Source organism: Poecilia latipinna, unplaced genomic scaffold (genome assembly GCF_001443285.1).
Source record: "Poecilia latipinna isolate Pla-1442-1.1 unplaced genomic scaffold, P_latipinna-1.0 Scaffold685, whole genome shotgun sequence".
Lineage (NCBI taxonomy): Eukaryota > Metazoa > Chordata > Actinopteri > Cyprinodontiformes > Poeciliidae > Poecilia > Poecilia latipinna.
The window spans coordinates 215,819-241,354 of NW_015113301.1; the positions used below are offsets into that span (position 1 = coordinate 215,819).

At 35.4% G+C, this 25,536-nt stretch overlaps 2 protein-coding genes and 2 long non-coding RNA genes across 5 annotated transcripts; all 4 read left to right on the top strand.

Moving 5' to 3' along the window:
- The first annotated feature begins 345 nt into the window (after positions 1–345).
- On the top strand, positions 346–1,518 carry LOC106954880 (uncharacterized). The gene is made up of 3 exons (XR_001426452.1): positions 346–514; positions 837–897; positions 1,200–1,518. It is a non-coding gene; the product is annotated as an uncharacterized LOC106954880 (long non-coding RNA).
- A 4,818-nt stretch (positions 1,519–6,336) lies between these two features.
- LOC106954881 (uncharacterized) lies at positions 6,337–7,400 on the top strand. The gene is made up of 3 exons (XR_001426453.1): positions 6,337–6,527; positions 7,104–7,163; positions 7,250–7,400. It is a non-coding gene; the product is annotated as an uncharacterized LOC106954881 (long non-coding RNA).
- Positions 7,401–16,017: 8,617 nt separating this feature from the next.
- Positions 16,018–17,822, top strand: LOC106954879 (spore coat protein SP96-like). 2 transcript variants are annotated; one of them, XM_015044677.1, is made up of 5 exons: positions 16,018–16,201; positions 16,296–16,404; positions 16,924–16,998; positions 17,161–17,200; positions 17,237–17,822. In XM_015044677.1, exons 1-5 carry the CDS (start codon positions 16,129–16,131, stop codon positions 17,498–17,500), a joined length of 561 nt encoding a protein of 186 aa, XP_014900163.1. In that variant the 5' UTR covers positions 16,018–16,128; the 3' UTR covers positions 17,501–17,822. The 2 variants fall into 2 exon arrangements, with proteins under 2 accessions (XP_014900163.1, XP_014900161.1); XM_015044675.1 differs by having other exon boundaries at positions 17,161–17,822.
- A 3,073-nt stretch (positions 17,823–20,895) lies between these two features.
- LOC106954858 (putative protein TPRXL) lies at positions 20,896–22,895 on the top strand. The gene is made up of 4 exons (XM_015044661.1): positions 20,896–21,072; positions 21,156–21,264; positions 22,104–22,178; positions 22,266–22,895. The coding sequence occupies exons 1-4, from the start codon at positions 21,018–21,020 to the stop codon at positions 22,543–22,545; spliced, it is 519 nt and encodes a 172-aa protein (XP_014900147.1). The 5' UTR covers positions 20,896–21,017; the 3' UTR covers positions 22,546–22,895.
- The last annotated feature ends 2,641 nt before the right edge of the window (positions 22,896–25,536 follow it).

Sequence of the window (25,536 nt, forward strand, 5' to 3'; positions counted from 1 at the left end):
TATTATTATTATTATTATTATTATTATTATTATTATTATTATTATTATTATTATTATTATCTGCCCCGCCACCATGTCTCAGTCCACCATGACACTGGAGATGTTGGATATTATTAAAATATATATTTTAAAAACATTATTTGACTGTCAGATGTTTCAGAAACTTTCTGTATAAACATCAATAACTCATGTAAAAAATAATAATAATAATAATAAAAAAGCAAAACCAATCATTTAAAAAGCCTTTGGTCAGTAAATGACGATTTGGTGTTAAATATGTTTTACTTTTTTATTAATGCCTGATTGAAAGAAAAGGAAGTTATCTGAAAAGTTTGTGAAAATGTTCCTTGTATTTTTGTTCACTGTGTTTCTGTCGTTGTGTTTCTGTTGCAGTCTCAGGTCAGCACAATGTGAAGCCAGAATGCTGTGATAAAGGGACAGATAAGATCAATGAGGAAATCTTAAAGTGCTTTGAACAAAAACCAGGACCCGCCTGTAAAAATCACTTCTTCATGTAAGAACTGCAGCTAAAACAAGAGCATCCTTCATCTTCTTCCTTTCTCTTTGAGCGCCATCTACTGGTGTAATTTCATATCGGCTGTAACACCTGAAGAGAATTACGGAAATATTGCAGCATTTATTCATCTCATCTGATTTTACATTCAGCATTTTATTTACCGGATAATGTATGATCTATGTAAGAACATTTGACTGAATGAAGTAGTCACTCTATGTTTCTATAATGTAAGTTACATTTTGGTCATTTTAAATGTTTATTTTTGTGCTTCATACAGTAATTATGAAATTGTCTAACTTTTGGATTTCACTCTTTGTAGCGTTGAGGTCAACAAAGGTAAAAAATTTTGCATCAATCCAGATTCTCAGTGGCTAAAAGAGGTGAGTCTCAACTATAAAAACATCAAAAACAATTTAATTAAATCTAACTTTGCTTATTTACTGAGCTGTAAAAAATAGATTTGTTCTTTTTTTAAAATGTATTTGTGTTTTTTTTTGGGTCAAACTGAAAAGTTTCATATCAACAAATAAATCATAAGCAGAGTCAATGGAGCTCACTTTTGTTTTAGATGTTTAACTGATTTGTCTCAATTAAGAATCTGCCAATAATGGAGACTTGTTTACATTATTTTACCTTAAAACAGGAAACTTACACATTTTCATTGTTTTTTTTTTCTTCACAGAAAAACTTAACATGCAACTCAACTGGTGGGTATCATCAAGAGAAACCACATGTTGCAGCAAAACCAAAAAAGAAGCACTGACTTCCCCGTTCTACTGACTGCTACAGGAAAAGCTGAAGCTCATAATCCTCTGCTTATAAAAATAATCAATGCATCGATAACTTTGATCCTTCAAAGTTATCAATCAGCTCCGACCCGCTCTGCTCAAAAAGCCAAACGATGAAAACTCTCGTTATTTTTCTTCTTGATCAAATGAATCAAAACTGACATGTTTGTCTCCTTCCTGTGGATGTGTCAATAAAGTTTGTTCTTCAATGCAGCTTGTTTTGAGTTTAATAAAAACTTGATAAAGTTCTGGGCAGATGCATCATGGGTTGACTCAGAAACAGATTTAATCTTTAACCTACTGCGTCTCTGAAGGAACGTAAAGATCAGGTCTTTACCTTTTATCCTCAATCTTTATTACATTTATTTCTTGAATTAGATCTAAATTTGCATTAATGAGTTTAAATGTTATTTAAAACATTTGAATCAGAAACTGCAGAAACATTTCCACTATGACACAAATGCTGAAGCACAAAAAATGTAATTTCTACAGTTCTGCTCGATGCATTTGGGAATAACTGTCTGCAGCTGAAGGTGTGATGAAATGTTATGTTAGATTTTATGTTTGATTCTACGTCCATAACAGATACACTGCAAAAACACAAAATATTACCAAGTATTTTTGATCTAGTTTCTAGAGAAAACATCTTAGTATACTTAAATTAAGGTTAGTTTAGTCTTAATTCAAGTATTAAGATATTTGCACTAAAAGCTAGACACAAATATTTGGTATAATCTTGTGTTTTGTGGTGTTTTCTGTCTTTATGAGTTATACAGAGACTTTAACAGCTGATCTGCTGTGTGCCAATGATAGAAACCTCAGTATTTTCTGGTCTTTTCCATTGATCCTGCCATAAAGCAGACGCTGATTAAAACTTTAATTATTTCAGTTATTAGTGAGAAACCTGTTCCTTTGACTTTATCTTGGTCACCATGACACCTTGGAAACTGTGTGAGTTGCTGTAAAAGTGTTTGTGTACACAAAACACACTGTGTGTTTGCATAAATTGTTATCTGATACTAAATTATAACACACGCATGTGGGGAGAGTGAGGAGAGATTACCTGTGTTTACGAGAAGAAATGCCACAGAACCAGGATTAGAATAATCTGACATCTACCAGGGCAGGACGAGCAAAACCGCAGAAACAGAAGAAACAGCAGCAAAAACTGCTGACCGTCTGAGACTCTGAGCTTCAGAGACAGGAGTAAAAACGGAAAACAAAATCCTGCAAATGCTGCAAAAACACAAAATATTACTTCTAGGTTCTAGTGCAAATATCTTAGAACAATTTAAATAAGACAAAACTAATTTACAAGTAACTTTTAATCAGATATGAGCTTGTGTAAAGTCAATAACTTCTATAGCAAGACATTGTCCATCGACCAGTGGATCTACTTTACTTTTTAATGTATATTCAAGAATTATTTTTTAAAGTAACCTTATTTCTCTTGCTGAAACGTTACTTTTGAGGTAGTTTTGTCTTATTTCACGTGTACAAAGATATTTGCAGTAGAAATTAGACCTGAAATACTTGATAAGATTTCATGTTTTTAGTTTTTTGCGGTTCTGTATTGATCATTGTTCCTACAGGACTTAATATTGATGTACAGATCAGCACTATAATTAGAGAAATTAGCAAACTGCATGTCCTATGAGAGACGGCCTTCCCTTTAAAAGAAATAAAATCTGAAAGGTTACCAACAGTTTATTAACGGAGTTACAGAAGGAAGGAGAGAGTGAAGAGTTCATCTGATTAAAGTTTTCAGCTGAGCCGTTCCCTGAGAAAGTGTCTCTTTGGCTGTGTGGGTCAACAGAAACGATGATGTTTCCAAAGATAACAGAAAATGGACAGACAGGCGACATCAGGAAATACTTAAACCTTTACTGATGAGAGTTTGTCCCCGATGAGCTTTGGCTGTTTGAGTCAAAGCAAAACTTTAAAAACTTTTGCTCCTCTGTCAACATGAAGTCATAATAACAGATAGAACGTCACTAAAAAGAAGTTTGTTTTATTTTTTTAGGGCTTTTATACATTTAGAAGCCAGATATCCAAAGGAGTCCAGGAAAACTTTTTTAACTCTTTTGACCAACGCTCGCTCCCTCCATCATATGAACTGACTCATAACCGCAGCAGATTGGACGATTCTGCCGACCAGACGATGATGTCAATGATGTGATGTTGGTTTGAGATAAATCTTCTTAGAAAGCAGATTTCCATCAGATTCTTCCTGTTTTTACTCATTCTCTTTTCCTGTCTTTAAAGATCAAATCTTTTTTTTAAAAAGTACTTTGACCTCATTTTACTTTTGTCCAAGGTGACTGATCAACTACAAGTGAACTGTAAATAGTTCATTTGTGATGATTTTCTTTTAACTATAACTATCAAGAAATGCTCATACTTCCAGGAGATTTAGACTTAAAGGAGAGCTATTATTCAAAATTAACATTTTGCATATTTTTGTACTTCCATTTGAGTCTCTACTGCTTCTAAAAACAACCAAGTGCTTAAAAAAACAACACCCAGCTGCTTTAGGGCAGTACGTTCATGTCTTTTGGTGTCTAGAAAATGAGCTGTTTCAAAAACAACTCCATATGTAACATCACAAATCACCTAGCAACCCCAACAGAACACAGCCTGTTACCTAGCAACGCCAGCAGAGCTCTAGCGCGTTTGGTCAGCTGGTTTTACCGCTGTATGTGATGTACAATGGCTGCTGGAAAAGACAAGTGTTTATGGCTTGTCATCCAGAAACCACTTGCTGCATTCTTGTTAGTTGTGCAGGAGGCTCCACTTCTGCTTTTCAAAGATGTACAGTTGTATAATTGCGCATCTTTATGCAGCCATTTTCTTGGCCGGCGTGGCCGGCAGCAGCTTATTTGGATTTAAAGTGACAGAGGCCCTAAAACAGATGATTCTGACTAAAATCTCATTTTCTAATAACGATTAAGTGCAAAAGAAACGTAATTATCATGTTTTGTGTAGCTCATAGACCTATCCTAACCTGTTCGAGGAATAATAGGTCACAGCTAAATATATTGTTTAGATTAATCTGTCAGAGCAAAATCTTCCCAACCAGATTAATGAGAAACAATTCTGTCTTTTTTTTTCACTAAAAGAATATATCAACTTTAACATTTTATGTATTCAAGTTGATTTAAATGGTACTGGTTTTTGTTTTGACATGTTTCTCTTAGAGAATATTTTCTCCACTTGATGTTGATAAACTGAGGCTGATCCATGACTGCAGGGTTTCTGAGGACTGGTGATGCTGTCACTTCAGGTTTTTATCTTTCAGATTTCACCAGAGAGTCTCAGTTTTTATTATATAATATTAATTACAAATAAAAATCAAAGAGTTCATTCAGGACGTTTGATCAACTTAAAAGCAGTCCGGTCTTCACCTTTAGGGGGAGACAAAGAGTCATGATGATCTCGAAGATACCAGGTTAAAAATGACAAGAACTAAAAGTATATTTAACAGGTTAGAACAAAAATACTAAAATTGAGAATAGCCAAAATTTAGCTATTATGATAGCTAAATTTATGCTTCAAAAGAGACCGCAGTTCAGCTTTTTTTAATAAATTACTATCTACTCTGCCTGCTCCGTATAACCAGCCACATTAGGTTTTTTTTTATAATCATAGAAAGATTCAGAACCTGTTTTTCTTCCATCTGAGTTTCATAATACTACTCTGAGGAGAGATTTTATCTATAACGTACAAATGAAACAGAATCTGGTGTCAGTTTCAATTGCTAACTTCTTCGAAGCATTCAACCAGTTGTACAACTTGTACAGTTTCCAATGATTTTACTCCTTCATTTAGAAAAAGTTCAAGAAAATAGCTGGAAAAATATATTTTTGTGGTATTTGGTAGTAGAAATATTTCTCTTATTCCTCCCAAAAAGCCAAATGTATTTTATGCAGTGCAGGTATGTAAACCTCTGGTTGGAGCTGGTAATCTAAGAATACATTTTCATGAAATGCATGCTAACATGTAGCTACTTTTATAAATGAGCATGTTTTTTCTAGCTGAGGACAACGTTAGGATGCACTACTTCTAACAGGCCTGTGATTAATTTAGTCTTATGAGTAAATCAGTTTCAACATTTTACACAGAAAACCCACAGAACTATCAGATAAGCATCAACACCAAGAAAACTTGTGGTTAAAGTGGTTTCACTATCATTTTTACCTTTGCTGCAAACTGAGACATTGGCGTTAAAAAACACAAGTTGTGCCTGCTTCTGTTCTCTGCAAACACTAAAAACTTTACTCCCCCAGATTAAAAACAGAGTCACCCACTTGGAAAATCATAAATTACTTGTAGTCAATCACATTTTAAAGAATAAATTGACAGTTGCTAGTACTGTAAAAATAATTAACCACTTAAACAAAATGTTTCTGACAACAGGAAGTTGGCTAAAGAATCTCACAATGCAGCACATTCAACTCAGTTCAATGTATTGTTTGTCACTGCACATATATGAAATTAAAAGTCAGCTCCAACAGTGCAAACAATGCAGGAAATACAATATAACCATAGATATGGTGATTTTTACATTATTTACAATATTAATCAGTTATATTTAAATATACATACACATATAACCTCCATATAATTAGTGCATGTGAGCGCTCAGGGTGTTAATTGCTTTTGGGAATAAGCTGTTTTTGAGTTTGTTTGTTTGTTTTTGTTTAAATCTGTAGCATACATCATACCACCTTCTAAAGAAATTCAGGAACTAATGAAACATTTCTCAGTCCCTCCGGAAAGGAAGGTCACAGTAACGATTAGAAAGCTAATAAAACAGGTCAAGAAAAAAGTCTAAGATGTCAGTTTTTAACATTTAGGCTCTTCATCAGCAGTAAAAGGCCCAAGTCTTCAAGAGATACACGATTAGCTGTAATATTAAACATTTCTTTCAGATGTAAAAACAATGCAGTGAAAATTACTGTAGGTTGTTTAGTTTTTATACATTTAATGTATATAAAATATTGTCACATGGAGGTCGCCATATTGTTTACGTTGCAATGCATTCTGGGTACATTAATGCTAACTCCTAGCCAACCCTTTCAATTTGAACCGGAGTGCGTTGAAATATGAGGCAATGCAGAAACGACCAGAGGAAATGAAGATGGAAATCGGAGGAAAAGGAAAAAGTCGGAAAGGTTTCGGTTGCTTACCTGTAAGAGCTTGACTTTCTAACTCTGTTTACGGTCAGCATCAGGGTGAAAATATCTATACACGGTTTGTTGCCACAATTTAAAGATGCATCTTCATTACTTTAAACGTATTTGTTTTACTGTCATGTTAGCTCCAGCTAACGGTGTTAGCTGTAGTTAATATTTTAGCAGATATCTCGTGTATAACTGCATATGAATCAATCCATATTATCAATACATACAATTTTTCAAGTACTTATGAGTTTTTGCATAACTCAAGTTTGGTTAATAGGTAAATGTCATCATATTTATGCCAACATGTTGTACTCAGCCCTGACCTATAAATTCCTCACTTCCTGACTGTGCAACCTCATTTTTTGCACGACGGCTCTGCAAAGTATGCAGACAGACCGACCTGCTCCTTAGTGAATGACTGGTCTCATGACAATGTGGTGTGAAAATATCCACTTTCTGGATGACTACAAAACCAAACAGATTTTAGACAGAAGGAAGGAGAGAAGTTACTTGGTGAATCTGCAAAACCTTCATCTGTACATACCTTTGTTTTTGTTTTGTTTGTTTTTTGGCTTTTTTTTAATCAGTTTTTCCTAAATGTGTTTTATTTTTCAGGTTGTAGCTGCAGTGAGTGACAGCATGAACATTTACTGCACTGTTGGCGTCAGCTTTGAGGTTTTTCCCTACTGTTTTCATCACTATCCGGTCACAGTAACACCACCTCGCTCATCACATCTACGCCGTTTCCTTCCAACCTACAGACTTTCCGTACACACGCGTTGGGACGGACAAACCTGCAACCCAGAGACGAAGACAATTAAAATGTTCGCCTGTTTGGATTATGATGCTTTCAGGATATTTTGTAGAAAATTATCACCTAAATAATAAATAAATTTGTTGCCACCATGTCATTGGCTGACCTGACTCTGCCCCATCCTCTCAGTCTAAGGCAGTTTTTCTCAATCTGTGGACTGTGGGTGCCCCCTAGTGGTTTGCAAGGTACTGCATTTAAACAGCCGTTTATTGGTCGTGACCTCGGCTCAAAGTGCAACGCTACAGCTAACTTACCAAAGGATTGTGTTTAAAATAATAATGGATAAATGGCTTAAGACCAGGTAACTAAAAAGAAAACCTGAAGATTCCAGAGAAAATTTCTCAGGATGAGATGCAGAGCTTTTGTTTTGAATACTGTCATGCTGAGTGCAATATGTCCGTAACTAGGCGCTGCGCCCCACGCTGGCTAACTGCATCTTAACACCTAGAATACAGCCATTTATGTTGGGCTATCTACTGACTGAAAGAAAATGTTTGTCTTTATTTTTTTACTTTTATTATGCGCCTAAATTGCAAAGCCCTAAAACGTTATTAGTGCACACAAAACTCGTACTAAATCTTAGAAACGATACTGTCAGAATCTGTAAATAACTCAAGAAGGTTTTATTGTGGCCAGTCACATTTACAAAACAGCGCCACCTTTCACATTAGGTGGAACAAAGACAAATGAGTTAAGAGCCTAATATTTTAATTTGAGGTTGTATATATTAGGATGTTGTTATTGTGGGGCAGTTTTAAGTTAGGTGGAAGGTGAGCGTTTGTTAAACGTAGTAAATGATCCTCGGCCTGTAAAAGCTTGAGGAACGCTGACCTAAGGCCTCATATGTGAAGAGTGTGCAGCTGAATTTTGCATCAGTTTTAATAAGAGTAAATATATTTAGATGTATTTCTGCTGGTACGTCTAAATGTGATGATCATATTTTAAGACTCTTGAGTTCACAGACGATTCTATTAAAATGACATTTGGCTTAGTTACATTATATAGATTCTCTGTAAGCTTTGCTAACTTAAGTTATAAAAACGTGTGACGGTTTGATTAGTTGAATAAATCGCTCTCTGTGCAGAACAGATTTTTTTTTACTAATATTCATACTTTTCTCACTGTCAAGTTTTTTTCATTTTAAGCGTTAGTATAATTGCTGCTGGCATTAGTGATCCTTAAAAACCACCTAAAGCTGCACAGTCGATAAAACTGAAGTTTGATTGTAGATAAAGACGTGTTGCAAAATAAAGTGAGTGCTATCTGAGCACACATCAACGTGAATCTCACGTTATTAAAGACTGGCACTAAGCCTGTGGTTGTGCAACAGATTCTTTTCATGCATTTGCATGAATCAGTTTCTTTTTCATTTCCTTTTTCATTTTTTCTTTCTTTAACACAATGCAAATATGCTGTTATGAAACTTGTGTCATAATCTTTACATTTCAGTTCATGGGTAAAAGATGCCACCGATGTTTGGCTTTTTTATGCATTTGTGCCACTTTTAAGATATTTATTTTGATATGCTTTGCTTTGATCTTGTCCAAACTAATGGTTTTTTAATGCTTACATTTAGCTGTAGTTTTTTCAGTAAAGTTTTTAAGCAGAAATACTGTCATAATGCAAGATGTGCCAATTTATTCAGCGCCCTTCCTTCACAGGAAACTTGACCAAATATTCAAGTTAAACTTACAGACTTTATTTCTCATTACTGCTGAATATGTATTAACTAATCTGACTCATTTAAATTTATCACAAACTGAGGCATAATGGGAGTGGCGGCGCTGAGTAATGAGGTCAGTCCAGCTGAAAGACGCCAACAGTTGATGGTTCATTGGCACATGACCGTTTGATCCGACCAAAGCTAAAAGTCACTGAAGCTTCTTCCTCTTTCTTAGCAGATTTAAGTTAAAGTCACAACACATAAAATGTGTGAAGGAAGTCATTGAGGGGTTTCAAGGAAATGTCGTCTTTCCTGTTACATGAATGCATGACACCAATTTTCCACTGTCAAAAAGAGCTCAAAAATATCAGAAGACTCAGTGCAGTTAGAGTTAAAGCAAAAAATAAAATTCAGTTGGTGGAGAAAAACACTTTTCAGAAGACAGAATAAAGTTTAGCTCATTAAAGAAGTTTAATGTTAAACCAGAACAACCCATTCAAGTACAAAAAGCAGTTTTATATATTAAAGTAAAAGAAAATCTATCTGAGAACGAACTGTTACCTTTGTTAAATGATGAATTGAATATTTTTTGTTTAAAGTTTTTGTAGAAATCATTCATCAGCTGTATGTGCTGCTGTATGCAGCACATACAAACCAGCTGTATGTGCTGGTTTTACCGCACATACAGCGGTAAAACCAGCTCACCTAATGTGCTGCAGCTTAGCTTAAGTTGCTAGGTAACGGGCTGTAGTTGCTAGGTAACAGGCTGTAGTTGCTAGGTAACAGTGACGTGTGACTCAACCATTGGGAGGTTTTTGAAAAGGCTCATTTTCCAGACACCAAAAAACATCTGGATAGTTTTAAGTGCCTTTTAGACACAATTGAGACCCAAACTGAATTATCAAAATGTTCAAAAAGTGAATTTTGCATAATAGATCCCCTGTTTGACAACATGAAATAGACTTAATGATCTCCACATTACATGGCTTTACTGAAATAAAGCTGCATTTCAAACTTAATTCATAAGATGTAAAATAGATACTTTATGGCAGTTGTAGCCAATGGCACCACAAACTGTTATGTTTACTGGGGAATTACTTTATTATAGTTTTATCTGACATAAAAAGTAGCTTGATGATCTGAGACATTTCAGACGGCTGAGCAAGAGGTCAAATAGTCGCACGGCGCTGCTGCTTTCACCTTTGACACCACAAGAAAGACTGTAGTTCTGTGATGGGAGTGACGGTTTTGTCTTGGTTACGGTTTCTGTTCATGTCTGTGGGTATTCCTGGTATTGGTTTGATGTAACTGTTGCTCGCTGCTCGACTCATTTCCGACGCTTGGCATCATTTTTTAAATGTTTCAGGAAGTTTTTTTTTTTTTTTTTTTTTACATTTTTGTCTTTGTAAATTTGTAAACAGTTTATATTCACCTTTTAACTCAGGATTTGGTTCTGCATTCATTTATTTCAAAACAAATGATTTTATGTCACCACAGTTCAGAATCTGAGTCGGTTTTATTTACTTGCTGCACAAATTCAAACATTAAGCAGGTCAATTTATGTATATAACATAAAAACCACAGATGTTGAACAAAGAGTCGTAAAGTGAAGCAAAAAAATAACAATAAGAACAAGAAATAGATACTTAAATGTAAAACTAAAACAAAATACTAATAAACTCTGTAAACCTTCATAATAAAAGATTCTAAAACTGAATCAAACAGAATAAAAATTTGTCTCGACAGTCTAGCATACTTATGTAAACTTTAGAGGAAATAAAAGTGAAAGAGCGACGTGTTCGTCTGTTTATGTGTGGAAACATGTTTTTAATGTGAGGTTAGAAAAGTTCAAACATGTTTTTAGGTTTTACAGTCGATTAGCTGACTGTAGCGCCGACCTGAAGGTAAAAGTCTGAACAGTTTGTGTCCAGAATATGTGTGGTCTGCTACTGAACCCGTTAAAGCACACGGGGAGTTTTCATTCTTTTGCTTTCCCTAATGCAGCTGCTCAAGTGTAATAAGATATTTGCAGTGGAAACTAGATAAAAATAAGGTGAGGTTGTTATCCATCTGTGTTTCCTGAAGAATATCTAACTATCATCAATGTTTTTCTTTATCTCTGTGTGCAGAGGCACCGCAACCACCTGCTGCTAAGGCTCAGCAGCCTCTACACTGATGGTGGTGTGATTTGACTAGGCCACCCTCAGGTAGAGACATCCTGGTGCTCTTTGGAATATTTTTATTGTAACTGAGTCTTGCAGCCTAAACGTGATGATGGCTGCATGCAGGCTGGATGTAACGTCGGCCCTGCAGCCGGTTCGACCCTCACACAGCAGATTGATGAGTTCTTCACTCCAAACAGTTTTTATTTTCATTTTTAAACAGTTTCATTTCCAAACACTTTTAAAAGCATGATATCATTTCCAGAGGCACCAGTTTGCCAGTCTCACTGTGAGTGTTTTGCAATTATGATGCAAACAATCCATTCCAGTCATTCATACTAAACCAGAGTGTTTTTTATAACTTCTAGACTTATCAAACTTGCAAAGAGTTAATATTTAGCAATATAATCCAAAAGAAAGAATAAATAAAGTGATTTATTAAAGGTTTTGGATTAAAATCTTTATTACTATATTCTTAATTCTAGTATTCACTTTGAAACTGAAAGAGAGCAGCAGTTGCCACAGGCAGTTCCTCTGATTCACGGTTCCCACTCTCTCATCAATGAAACGCCGAGCTCGGCTAAAACATGCAAAACCAAACCTGAAGTCACCAAATTATGATCATTACAGAAAAAAAGTATTTGAAGATCTTTGGGCTCAAGATGAAGGTTGGATCGTCCACTGAGAAAAAACAGAAACTTTTAGCTTCACCTGAGACAAAAACTCTATCAGATTTGCACAACTTCAGTTTTATTGCATTCATAATTTGTGGCGTTATTGACCCTCGTTCAGCACAGTCCTTCAGTTAATCAAGCTTGGCATTTCTGTTGCTCAGCTTTCTGCATGTGTGGTTAACCACAAGCGACAGAAGTGAACTATGCGACAGGAAAAGGAAAACGTCTTGTCTGTGTGTGACACGTACATCTGAGAAATAATCTTTTTTTATTATTCTAGGAAGGATGAATTCAGATAAGGAAGGTTTCATGCAAAGTGTTGCAAAATGAATGTTGGAGTGTCAGAAATGAGTGAGGTGTCATGTCAGTTTTAAGCTAATTCCCATCGCTATGGTTACAGGCCGTTAGCTCTTTAGCAGTATGAGTTTTCACATGTTTCCTGTTCGCACATTCAAACAGTAGCAGTACATTTAGTTTGCTAGTTCTATTTTTCAGCAGCGTCCGGTAAAACTTTAGAGTTTTGGTTTGCAGGTCAAAGTGTTAAAATGCTTGAAAGAACTGAGCTGATCTAAACGGGGAGGTTTAAAATGCTTGGTGCAAGGCAGAAAATCCAGTTTTCTCTTTCTTGAAGTTTTCATGAATTTCTCACATTACCTACTTGTATGTAGTTTTGTATGTAGTTGAAAACTTTTTATTATTTCTTGCACATTCAGAGCTGAAAATTCTGCAAAATATAAAATATTATTATTGCTGATCACAACTAAGTAACTTAGCAACATTTCCTTACAGCAGGGCCTCATGGAGAGAAGAAGATTAATTTAAATCATAGTTTGTCAGAGTTTGAGTGAATCGTCCTATGAGTTGTTGGCCTCCTGCAGCTGGATATTCTCTGTTCAGAAAAAACAGCTCATAGTTCAAAACAAACATCGAAAGTGTCGTATTTAAACAAAAGCTCTAAAACCTGCATTAATGTTTAATACAAGCAGATTAACAAACCGTTTTATGGAGTTTTTAGGTTTGGGAAAGTACTTTGTGCTGATTTATAAAATATTCTCTTTTAAAAAGGGAAATTCTCCAGATCAAAAGTCCATTCTGCGTTTATAGCTGGGAGAAACATCCCGTGTTGCAACCGAAAATAAAAAACGGTCATTGAAAAAGTCAGACAGGAAACTCCAGTTATTTTAATCCAGTGCAGATCAACTTGAAGCTAGAGTTGAGTTTGATCTTAGGTTTTCTGTCTGCTTAGCTTTGCATTGAATCCAACTGTCTTTAAATCCTCAATCTGCTCTTTTGCATTAAAAACACTTTTTAAAGTTAAGTGCTCCAGACAGAAACTTAGAAAACTTAACAAGAAAGCCGACAGCTTCCTTCTTCTCCTTCTGCTTTTGTTTTTCTTTCCGGTCTTCTGTTTTTTCCCAAACGCAGCAGATCAGGTTCTAATATTATCTGAACTGACACGTCCAGGGAAATAATCCTGAAATTTAAAGTTTTGCTTTAAAAGAAATCGACGTTTGAGCAGATGTAAAGCAGCTCACCCCATTTTTTTATGCTTTTTGCTACCAAAACCTTTGCATAAATAAATTGAAGCACATTATCTAACTACCATTGATCCAGTCAACATCATCAGTAGTTGATGTTTAACCATTTAACCTCAGTCCTTTTTGTCAACTGCAATAATAAACTGAACTTTAAAAACATGTAACTGACTTTGAATTGAAGATTTTTCTGCATATAAACTGAATGTGTCTGTTTTGTAAATTGCATTCAGACGCTTGTTGTGAATCGATGCAATATAAAAGAGCTGAATTTAAATAAAATTGTGAGGATAAATATATGTTTGCATAGTGAAGAAATATAAAGTGTTTTACATTTTAAAGCCCGCAAAAAGATGGACTCTGACAAAGGAAAATCATTTTACTCTGTAAGACTGATCAGAAATCAGAACAAACTGTGTTTTAGTGTCTGGGAATCAAACTTTTTATGTTAAATAATCAACATTTTATCTCAGTGCTTAATGATATTAAAAATGATCAGGTTGTTTTAATATGAACATTTCAGTCCTATGAAATACTAGAAATGATCAGCTCTGTCTGTTTCCAACTTGAGGATTGTGAAAAGTTGAAACTTTTTCAGAGAAATTTTTCCCAACTTCACAAAACCATCAATGACTGTTTTCCTCTGAACTGTTCAGAGGAGATGATTTAATTTAATCACAATCAACAATTTCGATGAAATTCTTATTCGACAAAGTTCAATCAAATGAATCTGTAATCATTTTAGTTAGAATATTAGACAAAATGAACGTAAATCACGTGAACGGCTCTGCTGACCCGACGCCAAGTCATTTCCTGTCTCTTCTCTGAGGTTTTCCATTTAACCTCATTTCCTCCATTCTCCAACGTTTCACCAGTCAGAGTGAAATGAAGGTTTTTACAATTAAAAAAGAGCAAAACGTAAAATATGTCTGTAACAAACAGAAACAGGACATCAGAATGTAGCTACAGTATTTATTTTATGTGGACATTTTGTAGAGAGGAAAAATAAAATTTGCAATTAAATTTTAATATTTAGATATTTGATTCTATTGTTTTTGACATTGATGGAATATTTATTATATTTCTTTGAGGCCTGTTTTATGGCTTTTCTCCAGGTCATCCAGTTTTTGGCACATGCGTTTGGTCTCTGTAAACATTTTTTAATCGTTAAATGTTTAATTTCCTCACTAACTTGACCATAAGGATTTGTTAAATTGAGAAAATAATGACTTAAAATTTGGAATATTGGTCAATTGATATTATTCTGGTAATATAACTTCATTTTCATAATATTATGACTTTATTCTTGTAATCTTATGATTTTGTTCTTGTAGGTACATTTTCTTTCTCTTAGTTTGGTCCTATATTCTGTCGTAAGGATGGGACTCTCTCATGTGATGCTGTATTTAATTTTATGAGATATAACTATTTGATTTACTACTAAACTGCAAACTAATCCCATGTGTAAAGAAGGAAGGACTCATTTGGATTAAGAATCAGGTTTTTGGAACCAGACATTATCAGGCAATCAGCTTGGAGATAAAATTTTCTTTTATCATGTTTAATAATCAAAAAGTTTCTCTGCAATACTTAATAATAAATAAATGACAACACAATATATATTTTTTACTCATCTACAAGATAATTGAACTTTAGATAATCAGGAAACGACAGCAGCTGGCTCAGGATCCTTTAGATTAGTTAGAAGAAGAACCAGCCTGGAGAGTCACCAGTCCATCACAGAGACACTGAGACCAACAGGGAACCAGTAGACCGAGTACCTGGAGAGAATCACCGCACGCGCATGGAGACTCCCTGTATAAAAACCAAAGGCTGGGATTTGAACCCAGAACCTTCTTGCTGCCTCAACTTCAAACAGGCCTAAATAAAGTAAAACAGCCATGAAATGACAGTGCTGATGAGAGTCCCACTGTTCAGTCCTAAAACGGCAACTTTTTTCCCCCATTTCCAGCCGCTGTGGTTCTTTCTCTCTGCTGAGTCAAACCAACCTGTTCCCCTCCCCACCTGTGGGGGCGCTCCATCAAGAACCCCTGAAGAAAACGACATGAAAACCTCCGAAGACACTGAGCGCAACTTCCTGAACAAAATGTAGAAACGTCAGATTTTAACGGTTGTTACTTTTAGGATTTCTCTTTTGTTTTTGGTAAAAGACTAAGAACCATTTCTCCTGCTAGTGCTAGGTTAGCACGTTTGTTTTGGTTGTATTTACCCAGAATGCCCTGCTCTATGCATTCGAACTGCACCAGAGTTCACTTCAACTGAACTGAGACCGAGGTTTGTAGGACCAGATTTGATTTTTTTGGTTCGATTACCCATTCACACCTCCCCAAATGAACCGGACTGTTTCAGGTAAATTAACTGGAGTTTGATTAAAGCGGACCGAGCAGGTCCAGTGTGAATGAGACCATAATTAAGTGCATGAAAGAGGCTTTGACTGTTGCCTAACCCCCGGTTAAAGGATTCCTTCCACCCCCTCAGCGAGGAGCTCCCTGTTTTTGACTCAACTTTCCGAATGAAACTTTCTGATGAAAGCGTTTCCGAAGAGTAAAGATTTTGGGTCATTTGGTGGAATTCCCCTGAAGTCAGCATCTCCGTCCTTCACATGTTCAGAGTGGAGGGAGTCGGAAGATGACTAACCAGGGAGCCACTTCTGCTTTCGGGCCGTTAAGTAGAGGCGCGTCCGTCCAGCCGTCAGTTCACAGCAGAGGCGGCTGACCAGAACCAGAACCAGAACCAGAACCAGACACTTTCTCTCCCCTCAGTCAGTGAAAATGATCCGGTTTGACGGTTTGTTGAAGGCTGCGCTGGTCACCGTCGCTTTGGTGGTCGCTTCTGGACACGCAGGTAAGACTGATTCAAAATGAAGCTGTTTGTTTTTGTGTGTGTTGAACTGGAAATGATTTGAGGCTTAGAGGTTTTTTTAAATCTTTATTTTCAGATGAGAAATTGGCCACATGCTGTGAAAAAGTGAACAGAAATGAGATCACAGAGCCGATCCTGGGATTCCTGTTCCAGAAAGCCAATTATCCCTGCGTCCAGGCGATCATGTGAGCATTTTCAATCCGAAAACTTCAAACTGCAATGAAATGAGATCTTTAATGAGAGAATTTTACACTTTTTAATCAGAATATGCAAAATAATAAAAGGAGACTCAACGCTGCAAAAACATTAAACCTTAAATATTTTCTCTACTTTCTAGTACAAATATTATACTTGAAATAAGATTAAATTAACTTAAAAGTAACTTTTGAGCAAGAAATAAGAGTTTGTTTTAAGCCAGTAATTTCTTAAAATTGGCAGATTATTTCACTTATAAGATGAAAAGCATCTTATTATAAGTGGAACTAGTATTAAGAAATTATTTATATATAATAAGCTCTTATTTCTTGGTGAAAAGTTGTAAATTAATTTTCTTATTTTATGTGATCTAAGATATTTGCACTAAATCTAGACATAAATATTTGATCAGATTTTGTACGATTTTAAGATGCTAACCTTCATTCTTAAATCTAATTAGATTTTTATAAAATGTGGATTCTAATCATTTGTGTCCGTTTTCCCTGCAGCTTTCAGACAGAAAGCGGTCTGTACTGCAGCCAGGTGTCGGCTCCCTGGGTTAAAAGAAAGATCAGCGAATTCAGGTTTGTCAATCAGTCTAATTTTATTTGTGTAGCACATTTCAGCAGCAAGGCCTTTCAGGTGCTTTACATTGTAACAAACACAAAGTCTAAAATAGACATTCCTAGTGCTTATCCTTCTGTTTTACTCGTCTATAATCTGTATTTCTACGTTTCCTCTAACAGGGCAGCGAAGGCTCAGGCAAAGGGTGCAGCCAGTTCCTCTCCATCAACACCATCAGCGCCATCAACACCATCAGCGCCATCAGCGCCATCAGCACCATCAGCGCCATCAGCGGTCTCCCTCCTCTCCATCATAACATCCACCGCCGCCGCTCCACCTCCCTCCACTCTTCCTCCTTCCTCTCTTCCTCCTTCTTCTCTTCCTCCCTCCACCCTTCCTCCTTCCTCTTTCTCTTCTTTCTTCAGCTCCGCCTCCGGGATTTCATCTGGCGATTCGTTTTCTGGCGAGGAGGAGGAGAGCTCTGCGACCTTCATCACCTCCGCCTCCGGCGAAAACAACTGAACATGTTTCATCAACACCGGAACAAACAGCTTAGTTATATTGAATTAATTTAGGATTTTTAGTTTCTTTCATTAGTTAAATTATTTATTTGGTAAAGCTAAATTTGCTGCTCTGACACAGTTAAGGTTTATATTTATTACCTTGTGTATTTATAAACATTTGGAGTAACTTATGAAGCAGTTCGGACATGTTGAATGTTTACTCAGTGATTTGTGGAAATGTTTGGAACTTAAGAAACTTTAATGCTTGAACTTTGAACTCTGAAGGAAACATCTGGGAAAATAAGAACTTTATGCATTAATAAATGTGATTTTACATAAAATATTTGTTCATTTTGGTTTCCATCTCATATCGTCAGTAGCTGTTGGGTTCAAATCCCAGCCTGCACTGCAAAAACACAAAATCTTATCAAGTATTTATTGTCTAGTTTCTAGTGCAAATGTCTTAGTGCACCTGAAATAAGACAAAACTCACTAGTAACTTTTAGCAAGATATAAGAGCTTGTTTTATCTGCATCATTTAATTTACGTAAAACAAGTACATTTAAAAAGTTCTAGTGAGCTCTGTTGCCTTGCAGCAAGAAGGTTCTGGGTTCGATTCCTGGCCCTGGTCTTTCTGCATGCTGGGTTCTCTCTGGGTTCTCCAGTTTCCTCCCACAGTCCAAGAACATGACTGTCAGGTTAATTGGCCTCTCTAAATCCTCCTTAAGTGTGTGTGTGTGTGTGTGTGTGTGTGTGTGTGTGTGTGTGTGTGTGTGTGTGTGTGTGTGTGTCTCTGTGTTGCCCTGTGACAGACAGGTGACCTGTCCAGGTGACCTGTCCAGGTGACCCCGCCTCTCACCTGAAATATTCGCTGTAGAGGCACCAGCACCTCCTGACCCCACTAGGGACAAGGGTGTTAGGAAATGGATGGATGGATAGTTCCACTTGCACATAATTTTTCCTCCTAAAAAGGTAATTTTCTGAAAAAACAACATATTCAGAGCACTAATTAATCCAAAACTGTACAAAATATTTTTACATTTTTAGCCAAAACCCACCAAGTTTTATAGTTTTGGGTTCACTTGGTTCAAATTCAGTACAGGAATGTAATGCTGTTGCCTTTTGGGCAAAACTTTACTTTTTAAGATAAGAAAATAATTAATATTTGTTTACTTGCATCTTTGTCTAATGTATTTTACAAAGTTAAAAAAAATTGATTAATCGTGAAAATAACTGATTACTAAAATAATTGTTCATTGCAGCCTTAAAAATGTCTCAAACTCATTTAAAAATGTAAGTTTGTCTTAAATACAATAATCAGAGGAATTAAATGTTGTTGTCACAGGAGTATTTAATGTCATACATTCAATGTAGTAGAAACGGTTTGAGTTTCGTGCAAAAAACTGCGATTTGTGACTGGAGCCGGATGCAGCTACCGCTAATTAGCTGCTGGCTAGCTAGCTAGTCGCAACATTCATCTTTGCGACTGGCTCTCTTCTGTTGCCAAACATTATACTTATATACATCTACACAATTATCTTTACATTTCTATCATTATAAAGGTCATTATAAAGATTTTATTCATAATGGTGTTAAAAAGGTTTAAAAATCTTAAATTTTCACTGGTGTGTTTCACTAACACGTTTCTACCTGAACTCGGTACCGTTTTAAACAACCTGCTGAGGCACCGGTCGACCTATAGAGGGCAGCACTGAGACGATAATGTGGATATAAATAAATTCACAGAAAAATGTTCAAATTTGCACAGAAACGTGAAGATAGAACCAAAAATAATCTATTAAGACAATTTATCAGCATAAAGGAAGAGTCAGGAGTTAGTCATATAGCAATTTGTTTATTTATATTTTTTTAACTTTGTTTCCGTCATTTCTGCTGTAACGCCTGAATTACCCCACTATGAGACAACAAATTATTTCTATGTTCTTTTGTACAATAATGTTTAATGTGTGACTAATCCTGACTAACAGGATTGTTATAGTTTTGATATCTATATATAGGTTTGCCTGAAGGTGTTCAGATATCAGTTTTTATGGCTTGTTTTTGTTACTGGGAGGGAAAACATTGTGACTTGTTGCATTAAGTCATGCTGAGACTCGTTGCTAAATCTGTTGAGACATAAATGCAACTTCCACAAAACAAGAACATCTTGACCTCAAAATCTTCCCTTTTTTACTTGTTGTCAACCTGAATTTAAATCCAAAATATAAACCAATTATTAAATAATGTTTCCTTATTGTAAGCAGATATTATGTACTCTGATGTTGGTCCAGTTAAACCAGTCCTGCTTTATTCTTTAGAGAAATTAATTAAATTTGTTTTATGTTTTTGTGAAGTTGAAAAATGCATTTAAGTTGACTTCCCATTTGAAAATATTTATATTTTAGTTTATTGCCCTAGATTTTTATACAATATGCCCTGATAAGTTTTAGACTCATTTTGGGATTTTTTTTTTTTTTTTTGTATAATTTATTAGCTTTACTTTTTGGTGTTAATTATAGCATGTTTATATTGATTTCAAAAACAAAAAGAAATGCTTTATACCTGTTTTTACTTGTTTATTTACTGTGAATCTCCGGTTCTCGTTGGTTAGAAAACACAACCAAACACCAAATATGTCTTAATATTCATTAATATTTACACTCAGAGACATTCAGCCAATCAGCACCAAGCAAAATGAACGCAGCTCCTGGATTGGCTCATTTGGCAGCCAATGGTAGATCAAGTAGCCTAAATATTTCAGCTTCCCAATCTGCATTTTGTTTTGAATATTTTAGATATATTCTACAAAAAATTCTCCAAATGGGTTAAATTTTCTGAAAATATTTTGACTTTCATTGATTCACAAAATCTTACAAAGTTTTCTGTCTAGAAAACATCAGTACACTTGAAATAAGACAAAACTTACTTACAAAAAACTTTTTCTTATCATGATATAGGAGCTTATTTTAAGTCAATAATTCCTTAGTATTAATTTAAAAAGTTCTTGTTCCACTGGCAGATTATTTCACTTACAATAAGATGTTTTAAGTTAAATTATCTGCCAGTGGAACAAAAACTTTCTCAGCAATATTGAGAAAGTATTTACTTAAAACAAGCTCCTGTATCTTGCTGTAAAGTTACTTCTAAGTTAGTTTTGTCTTATTTCAAGTGTATGTTGTGTTTTTGCAGTGTGTGAACAGGTGAATCCACAGCTTCATGTCTGAACTTATGCCATCAGGTTGACCTCTTATTTCCCAGGGTTTCCATTCACCCACACAGTTAGGGATGAAATATGACAAAAACTCTAAATATAATTTAGTTACTCTGTGAAATCATCGTCATCTGAGTTAGTCAGGCGCTGAGTTGTTGCTGGTTGACAAGCAGAAACTGAACTTCTGCTTTTCTCAGTTTAATAAATAGATGTTTTCTTCAGAGGGCTGTCAGTTCACCACCAGCTCTGTGGAGGGGAAGTGAGACGACCGACCGACCAGAAATACTTTCTTCTCTGTTTATTCTCCTGCTTTCTTACCATCAACATGCTGAAGGTCGCGCTGGTCGCTGTCATCATGGCGGTTGTTTCTGCAAATCCAGGTAAGGTCAAACTTTAGTTGAATGTTAAGTATTAATGTTTATTCCTGATAAAGACTAAATATTTGATTTTTTGTTGTTCTCAGGTGAGAAGTTGTTTAGCTGCTGTAAGAAAGTCAGCACAGCTGAGATCAAAGAACCGATAATAAAGTTTGAGGTCCAGCGGTCGAATCCTCCGTGTGTGACAGCCGTCATGTACGTACCTGCAAAGTTTCTGATTAAAATGGGAACATGGAGACGATAGCTTTCAGAATCATCGTTTAATTTACAGCTAAAATAATTATAGTTTAGAGCAGGGGGGTCCAAAATGCGGTCCAGGGGCCATTTGTGACCCTCAGACTGATTTTGTGCGGCCCCCCCGACTGCTATTGAAAATGATACAAATTTGTCCCCTAGATTCAGATGGAGGCTTTTAATTTGTAACCATGGTAAAAATTATTACATTTCTTACACAGAAAATGAAAGATAGAACAGAAAAAATTTGTCTTTTTATAACAAAGTTTGAACAAAAAGTCAAACCAGGTTTATCCAGAAGCTTTTACTGAAAAGCCAAATTTCTTTCTGTTTTAAACTTGGCTAATATAGCAAACACTTTGAAACAAAGTGACCCAAATCATGTTTTTATTAATTAAAATACATTTATTCAATAAAACCCAAAATAAACTTAAAACTGGATGTTTTTCTTTTTACACATCAAACATGCAGAATCCGCCGCGGCTTTTTAGGGCCTTTGTGGAGAAAAAAGTAAATTTCTGACAAAAATTTTAGAGTAATCTCAGAAATTTTCTACAAAAAATGTCGAAATCTTCAACGAAAAAAACTTTGAATGTTCTTTTCATTTCTCTAGAAAATTTCTGAGTTTTTTATTAAAATTTGTTCATTTTTTCTGCACCTTGGTAAAAATCAGGATTTGGATCTACAGTGACATCAGTTTACTTTATCTGGCTGAATTTAGGTTGTTAGTTTTTTTGCTTCTGGTTTACAAAAGTTTGTACACCCCTGGTTGATGGTTTTCTTCTTTCTGTGACCTGCAGCTTCACCACCCAGACGGGGCATTACTGCAGCCACCCTCAGGCTCCCTGGGTTTTCCAGAAGATCCAAGAACTGAGGTGAGTTTAAACCTGGATTTATTCCTAATAACTTCAATCTTTCACCGTTAAACTCATATTTTTATGTTTTTATTGCTTTTCCAACAGGAGAGCCAAAGCTCAGCTGTCCACTCCTCAGGTTGTCGCTTCAACCCCTCCATCAACTTCATCTTCATCTTCATCTTCATCTTCGTCTTCAACTTCATCTTCGTCTTCAACTTCATCTTCGTCTTCATCTTCCGTGCTCCTCTCCATCATTACATCCACCGCTGCTCCGCCTTCATCATCATCACCCGGACCGTCTTCTTCATCTACGTCTTCGTCTTTCTCCTCTTCTGCCTCCACAACCGCAGAAAGTGAGACGTTTTCTGCATCCACAGATCAGTAGATCTGCAGCTGATGCAGAAAAACAGAAAATATATTTAATTTGTTTCTCTGTACGACTAAAAACTAAAGATAAGAAAAATGAAAGAATAGAATTAAGCTAAATTCACGTTAAATATTCCGTTTTTCAGTGTTAATTTGGTAACGTTATTTATTAAAGTATTTCACTGTGCAGGTAGAGGATAAACTATATTTATATTTATTTACAGAGCTCCAAAGAGTTTAATAAATGATAAAATTGTCTGTAAAATATTTTAAGCTATCTGTTTACTTTAAGGCATTAACTTTTCACTCTGAAGTAAAACTGTAAAGATATAAAGATTGTTTTTAGAAATAAAAATATCTAATCTAAAACTTAATGTTTGGTTTTCTTCATCTTGGTTAATTTTCTGAAAATAAAAATCCAGATAAAAGTCAATATTTTAACTTTCATCAAACATTTTTATGGACAAAAATCATCAAACTTCAATTTGAAACAAAATAAATTCAATAAATGAAGATATTAATAAAAAGTCTAATTATTTTAGGAATTTTACCTCCAAGTTAAACATTATTAATTACACACAGATGTTTTAAAGCTTTTATTTCTGTTAATTATAATTAAAATTAGAATGTAGCTTTAATGTAAAGTATGTTTAATGTCGATTTTATGTCGATACTTTTAACCAGACAAATGAAACTCACTGGAAGTAAACTCTGATTTATTGAAGATGACTCTGCAGTATATAAATAAACTTTTCCTGGTTCAGGATTTTCTAAATCCAGCTTTTAATTGACCAGGATTAAATAATTTTTAATGTCATGGTTTCATGAATAACATTTAACAGCTTAATTCATAACGTTTAGTAAAAACAAAGACAGTTTCCATCATGAAAAAGTAAAAACGTAACTTCAGGAAGGTAACTGGTCCATTGCTGGGAACCATTTCCATGTTTCTGCAGGTGTCTAGTTAAAGTATTTGATCCGGTTTCTGGTCAGAGAGTGAAAGCAGTCCTTCGTCCACTCAGAGTCAGAAACCAAATGAAACTAAAACTGTTTGGTCATGATGGTGGCAGCTGCAGCTGCAGGATACGGGGAAGTTTGTCAAACGTTGTTGAAGAACGGCAGTGGCAGCATCATGCTGTGTTTTCTCAAAATAGATGGCATCATGGGAATAACATGTTACTCTGAATCAACATCACAAAACATCAGGTAGTGCAGTTAAAGCGGCGTTGAGAAATCTGGAAAGGAACAGGTCAGTAGAAGGAGGTCAAAGGTCAAACTAACTCCTAACCAAAACGCTCCAACTGTTTAAAAGACAATCCTACCAAACATTTAATGTCTGAGTAAAAATCCACCCAAATGTTTTAGCTCTGTTGTAATGTGGTCGTCTTGGGTAATTATGAGCAGTCAGTATCTTATGTGAGTAAAGAATGAGGGAGGACTCCTGAACGAGGCGTCAAGCTAACAGCCGCCGCCGACTTCTGCTGATTCACAACTCAGAAATGTAACTTCCAGATCAACTACAGATGGTTTTATTGTTGTTTTATTCATTTCAAAGCAAAACAACAAAAGCACCACGTCTGCTTCTGCAACAAAGTACAGGAGGAATTTACTCCAGAAGAAGTTTGTGGTAGAATGAAGTAATTTTACATTCAGCAGAAAGCTTGTTTGGTTTTTAATGACAGGAGAGAATTACGAATAACGTCTAAATAGATTATAATTCCTCCCAGAACCTTCCAAAGTTCATACTTTTATTAACTTTACCTGTAAATATTTTGGAAGAAATATCTTATGAGTGAAATAATCTGCAAATGAAACCAGAACTTTTCATCAATACTAAGGAATTATTTACTTAAACAAGTTCATATATCTTGCCAAAAACTTAGTTTTGTTTTATTTCAAGTGCACTGAATCAGATAAAACCAGATAAAAATACTTGGTAATGTTTTGTTTTTTGCAGTTTGGGGTTAAATGGATCCATGAAGGTTCAGGTTTGAACTTTATCAGGAAAACTGAACTTCCTGAAACGTTTCCTGAGCTGAAATCCACTAAAAGTTTCGCTTTAATCTCAGAAAGCGATTCTGTTTCACAGCAAACCACATTTTAGGTTGAGAAACCAAGTGGCATTTCTTTTATGTTTCCGTTTCTGCAATTTGTTACATCAGAAGCATGTTGACATTTTGACTCAGGATGTTGTCTAACATAAGGTTTTCGTTTATCTTGTCATAAACTTAAAATTTCCTCTTTTTCGTACTTTAAATCTGACACAGTGTCTGCAGCCTAATGACTAGCATATTTCTTGAAGCCGATCACGCCGAGTCACGGTGAAATCATTAAGTTTCTCTGGATCATCAGTCACATGATGCCTGAGTCGGCAGGATGTGGAAAGTTACCAGCTAATCTTCCATTCTTCAGAAGTTGCCACAACTTCCTGATATTATAATGCAACGTCCGTGATAAATATTGCTTGGTGAATTATTTTGCTTCTGTGAGCAGGTTAGGCTGGTTTATGGCCTACACAAAACATGATTATTATGTTTTTTGTATAAAATAATTCTTAAATAATGAGATTTTATTCTGGTCAGTTCAGAATAAACTGTTTTAGGGTTCTGTCACTTTAAATCTAAACAAACTGCTGCTGGCCACGCCCACAACTCAACGTTTACAACCACCTGTGAAAACAGATGCAAACAGAAGCACAAATATTCAACCATACATCTTTGAAAAACAGAAGTAGAGCCTCCTGCACAACCAACAAGAATCCAGCAAATGGTTTCTGGATGGTAAGTCAACAACAAAACACTTTGTCTTTCCCAGCAGCCATTATACAGCATGAAACCAACTGACCATTTAATTTCAGAGGTGAATAAAGTACCCAAACATTATATTCAAGTAAGAGTAAAAAGTATCAATCCAACAGATCAACAGTAAAAAAGAATTTGGTAAAAAAAAAAAAAAAAAAAAAAAAAGCCCCCGAATTAATAAAAAAACTACCAAATTTTCATTTTTTTAA

Excerpts from the sequence above, each read along its gene's own strand:
- LOC106954879 (XM_015044675.1), top strand. The coding sequence starts at position 16,129 with ATGATCCGGTTTGACGGTTTGTTGAAGGCTGCGCTGGTCACCGTCGCT. Across the intron at positions 16,202-16,295 it reads GGTCGCTTCTGGACACGCAG|ATGAGAAATTGGCCACATGC; the intron begins GTAAGACTGATT and ends CTTTATTTTCAG. Across the intron at positions 16,999-17,160 it reads AGAAAGATCAGCGAATTCAG|GGCAGCGAAGGCTCAGGCAA; the intron begins GTTTGTCAATCA and ends TTCCTCTAACAG.
- LOC106954858 (XM_015044661.1), top strand. The coding sequence starts at position 21,018 with ATGCTGAAGGTCGCGCTGGTCGCTGTCATCATGGCGGTTGTTTCTGCA. Across the intron at positions 21,073-21,155 it reads GGTTGTTTCTGCAAATCCAG|GTGAGAAGTTGTTTAGCTGC; the intron begins GTAAGGTCAAAC and ends TGTTGTTCTCAG. Across the intron at positions 22,179-22,265 it reads CAGAAGATCCAAGAACTGAG|GAGAGCCAAAGCTCAGCTGT; the intron begins GTGAGTTTAAAC and ends CTTTTCCAACAG.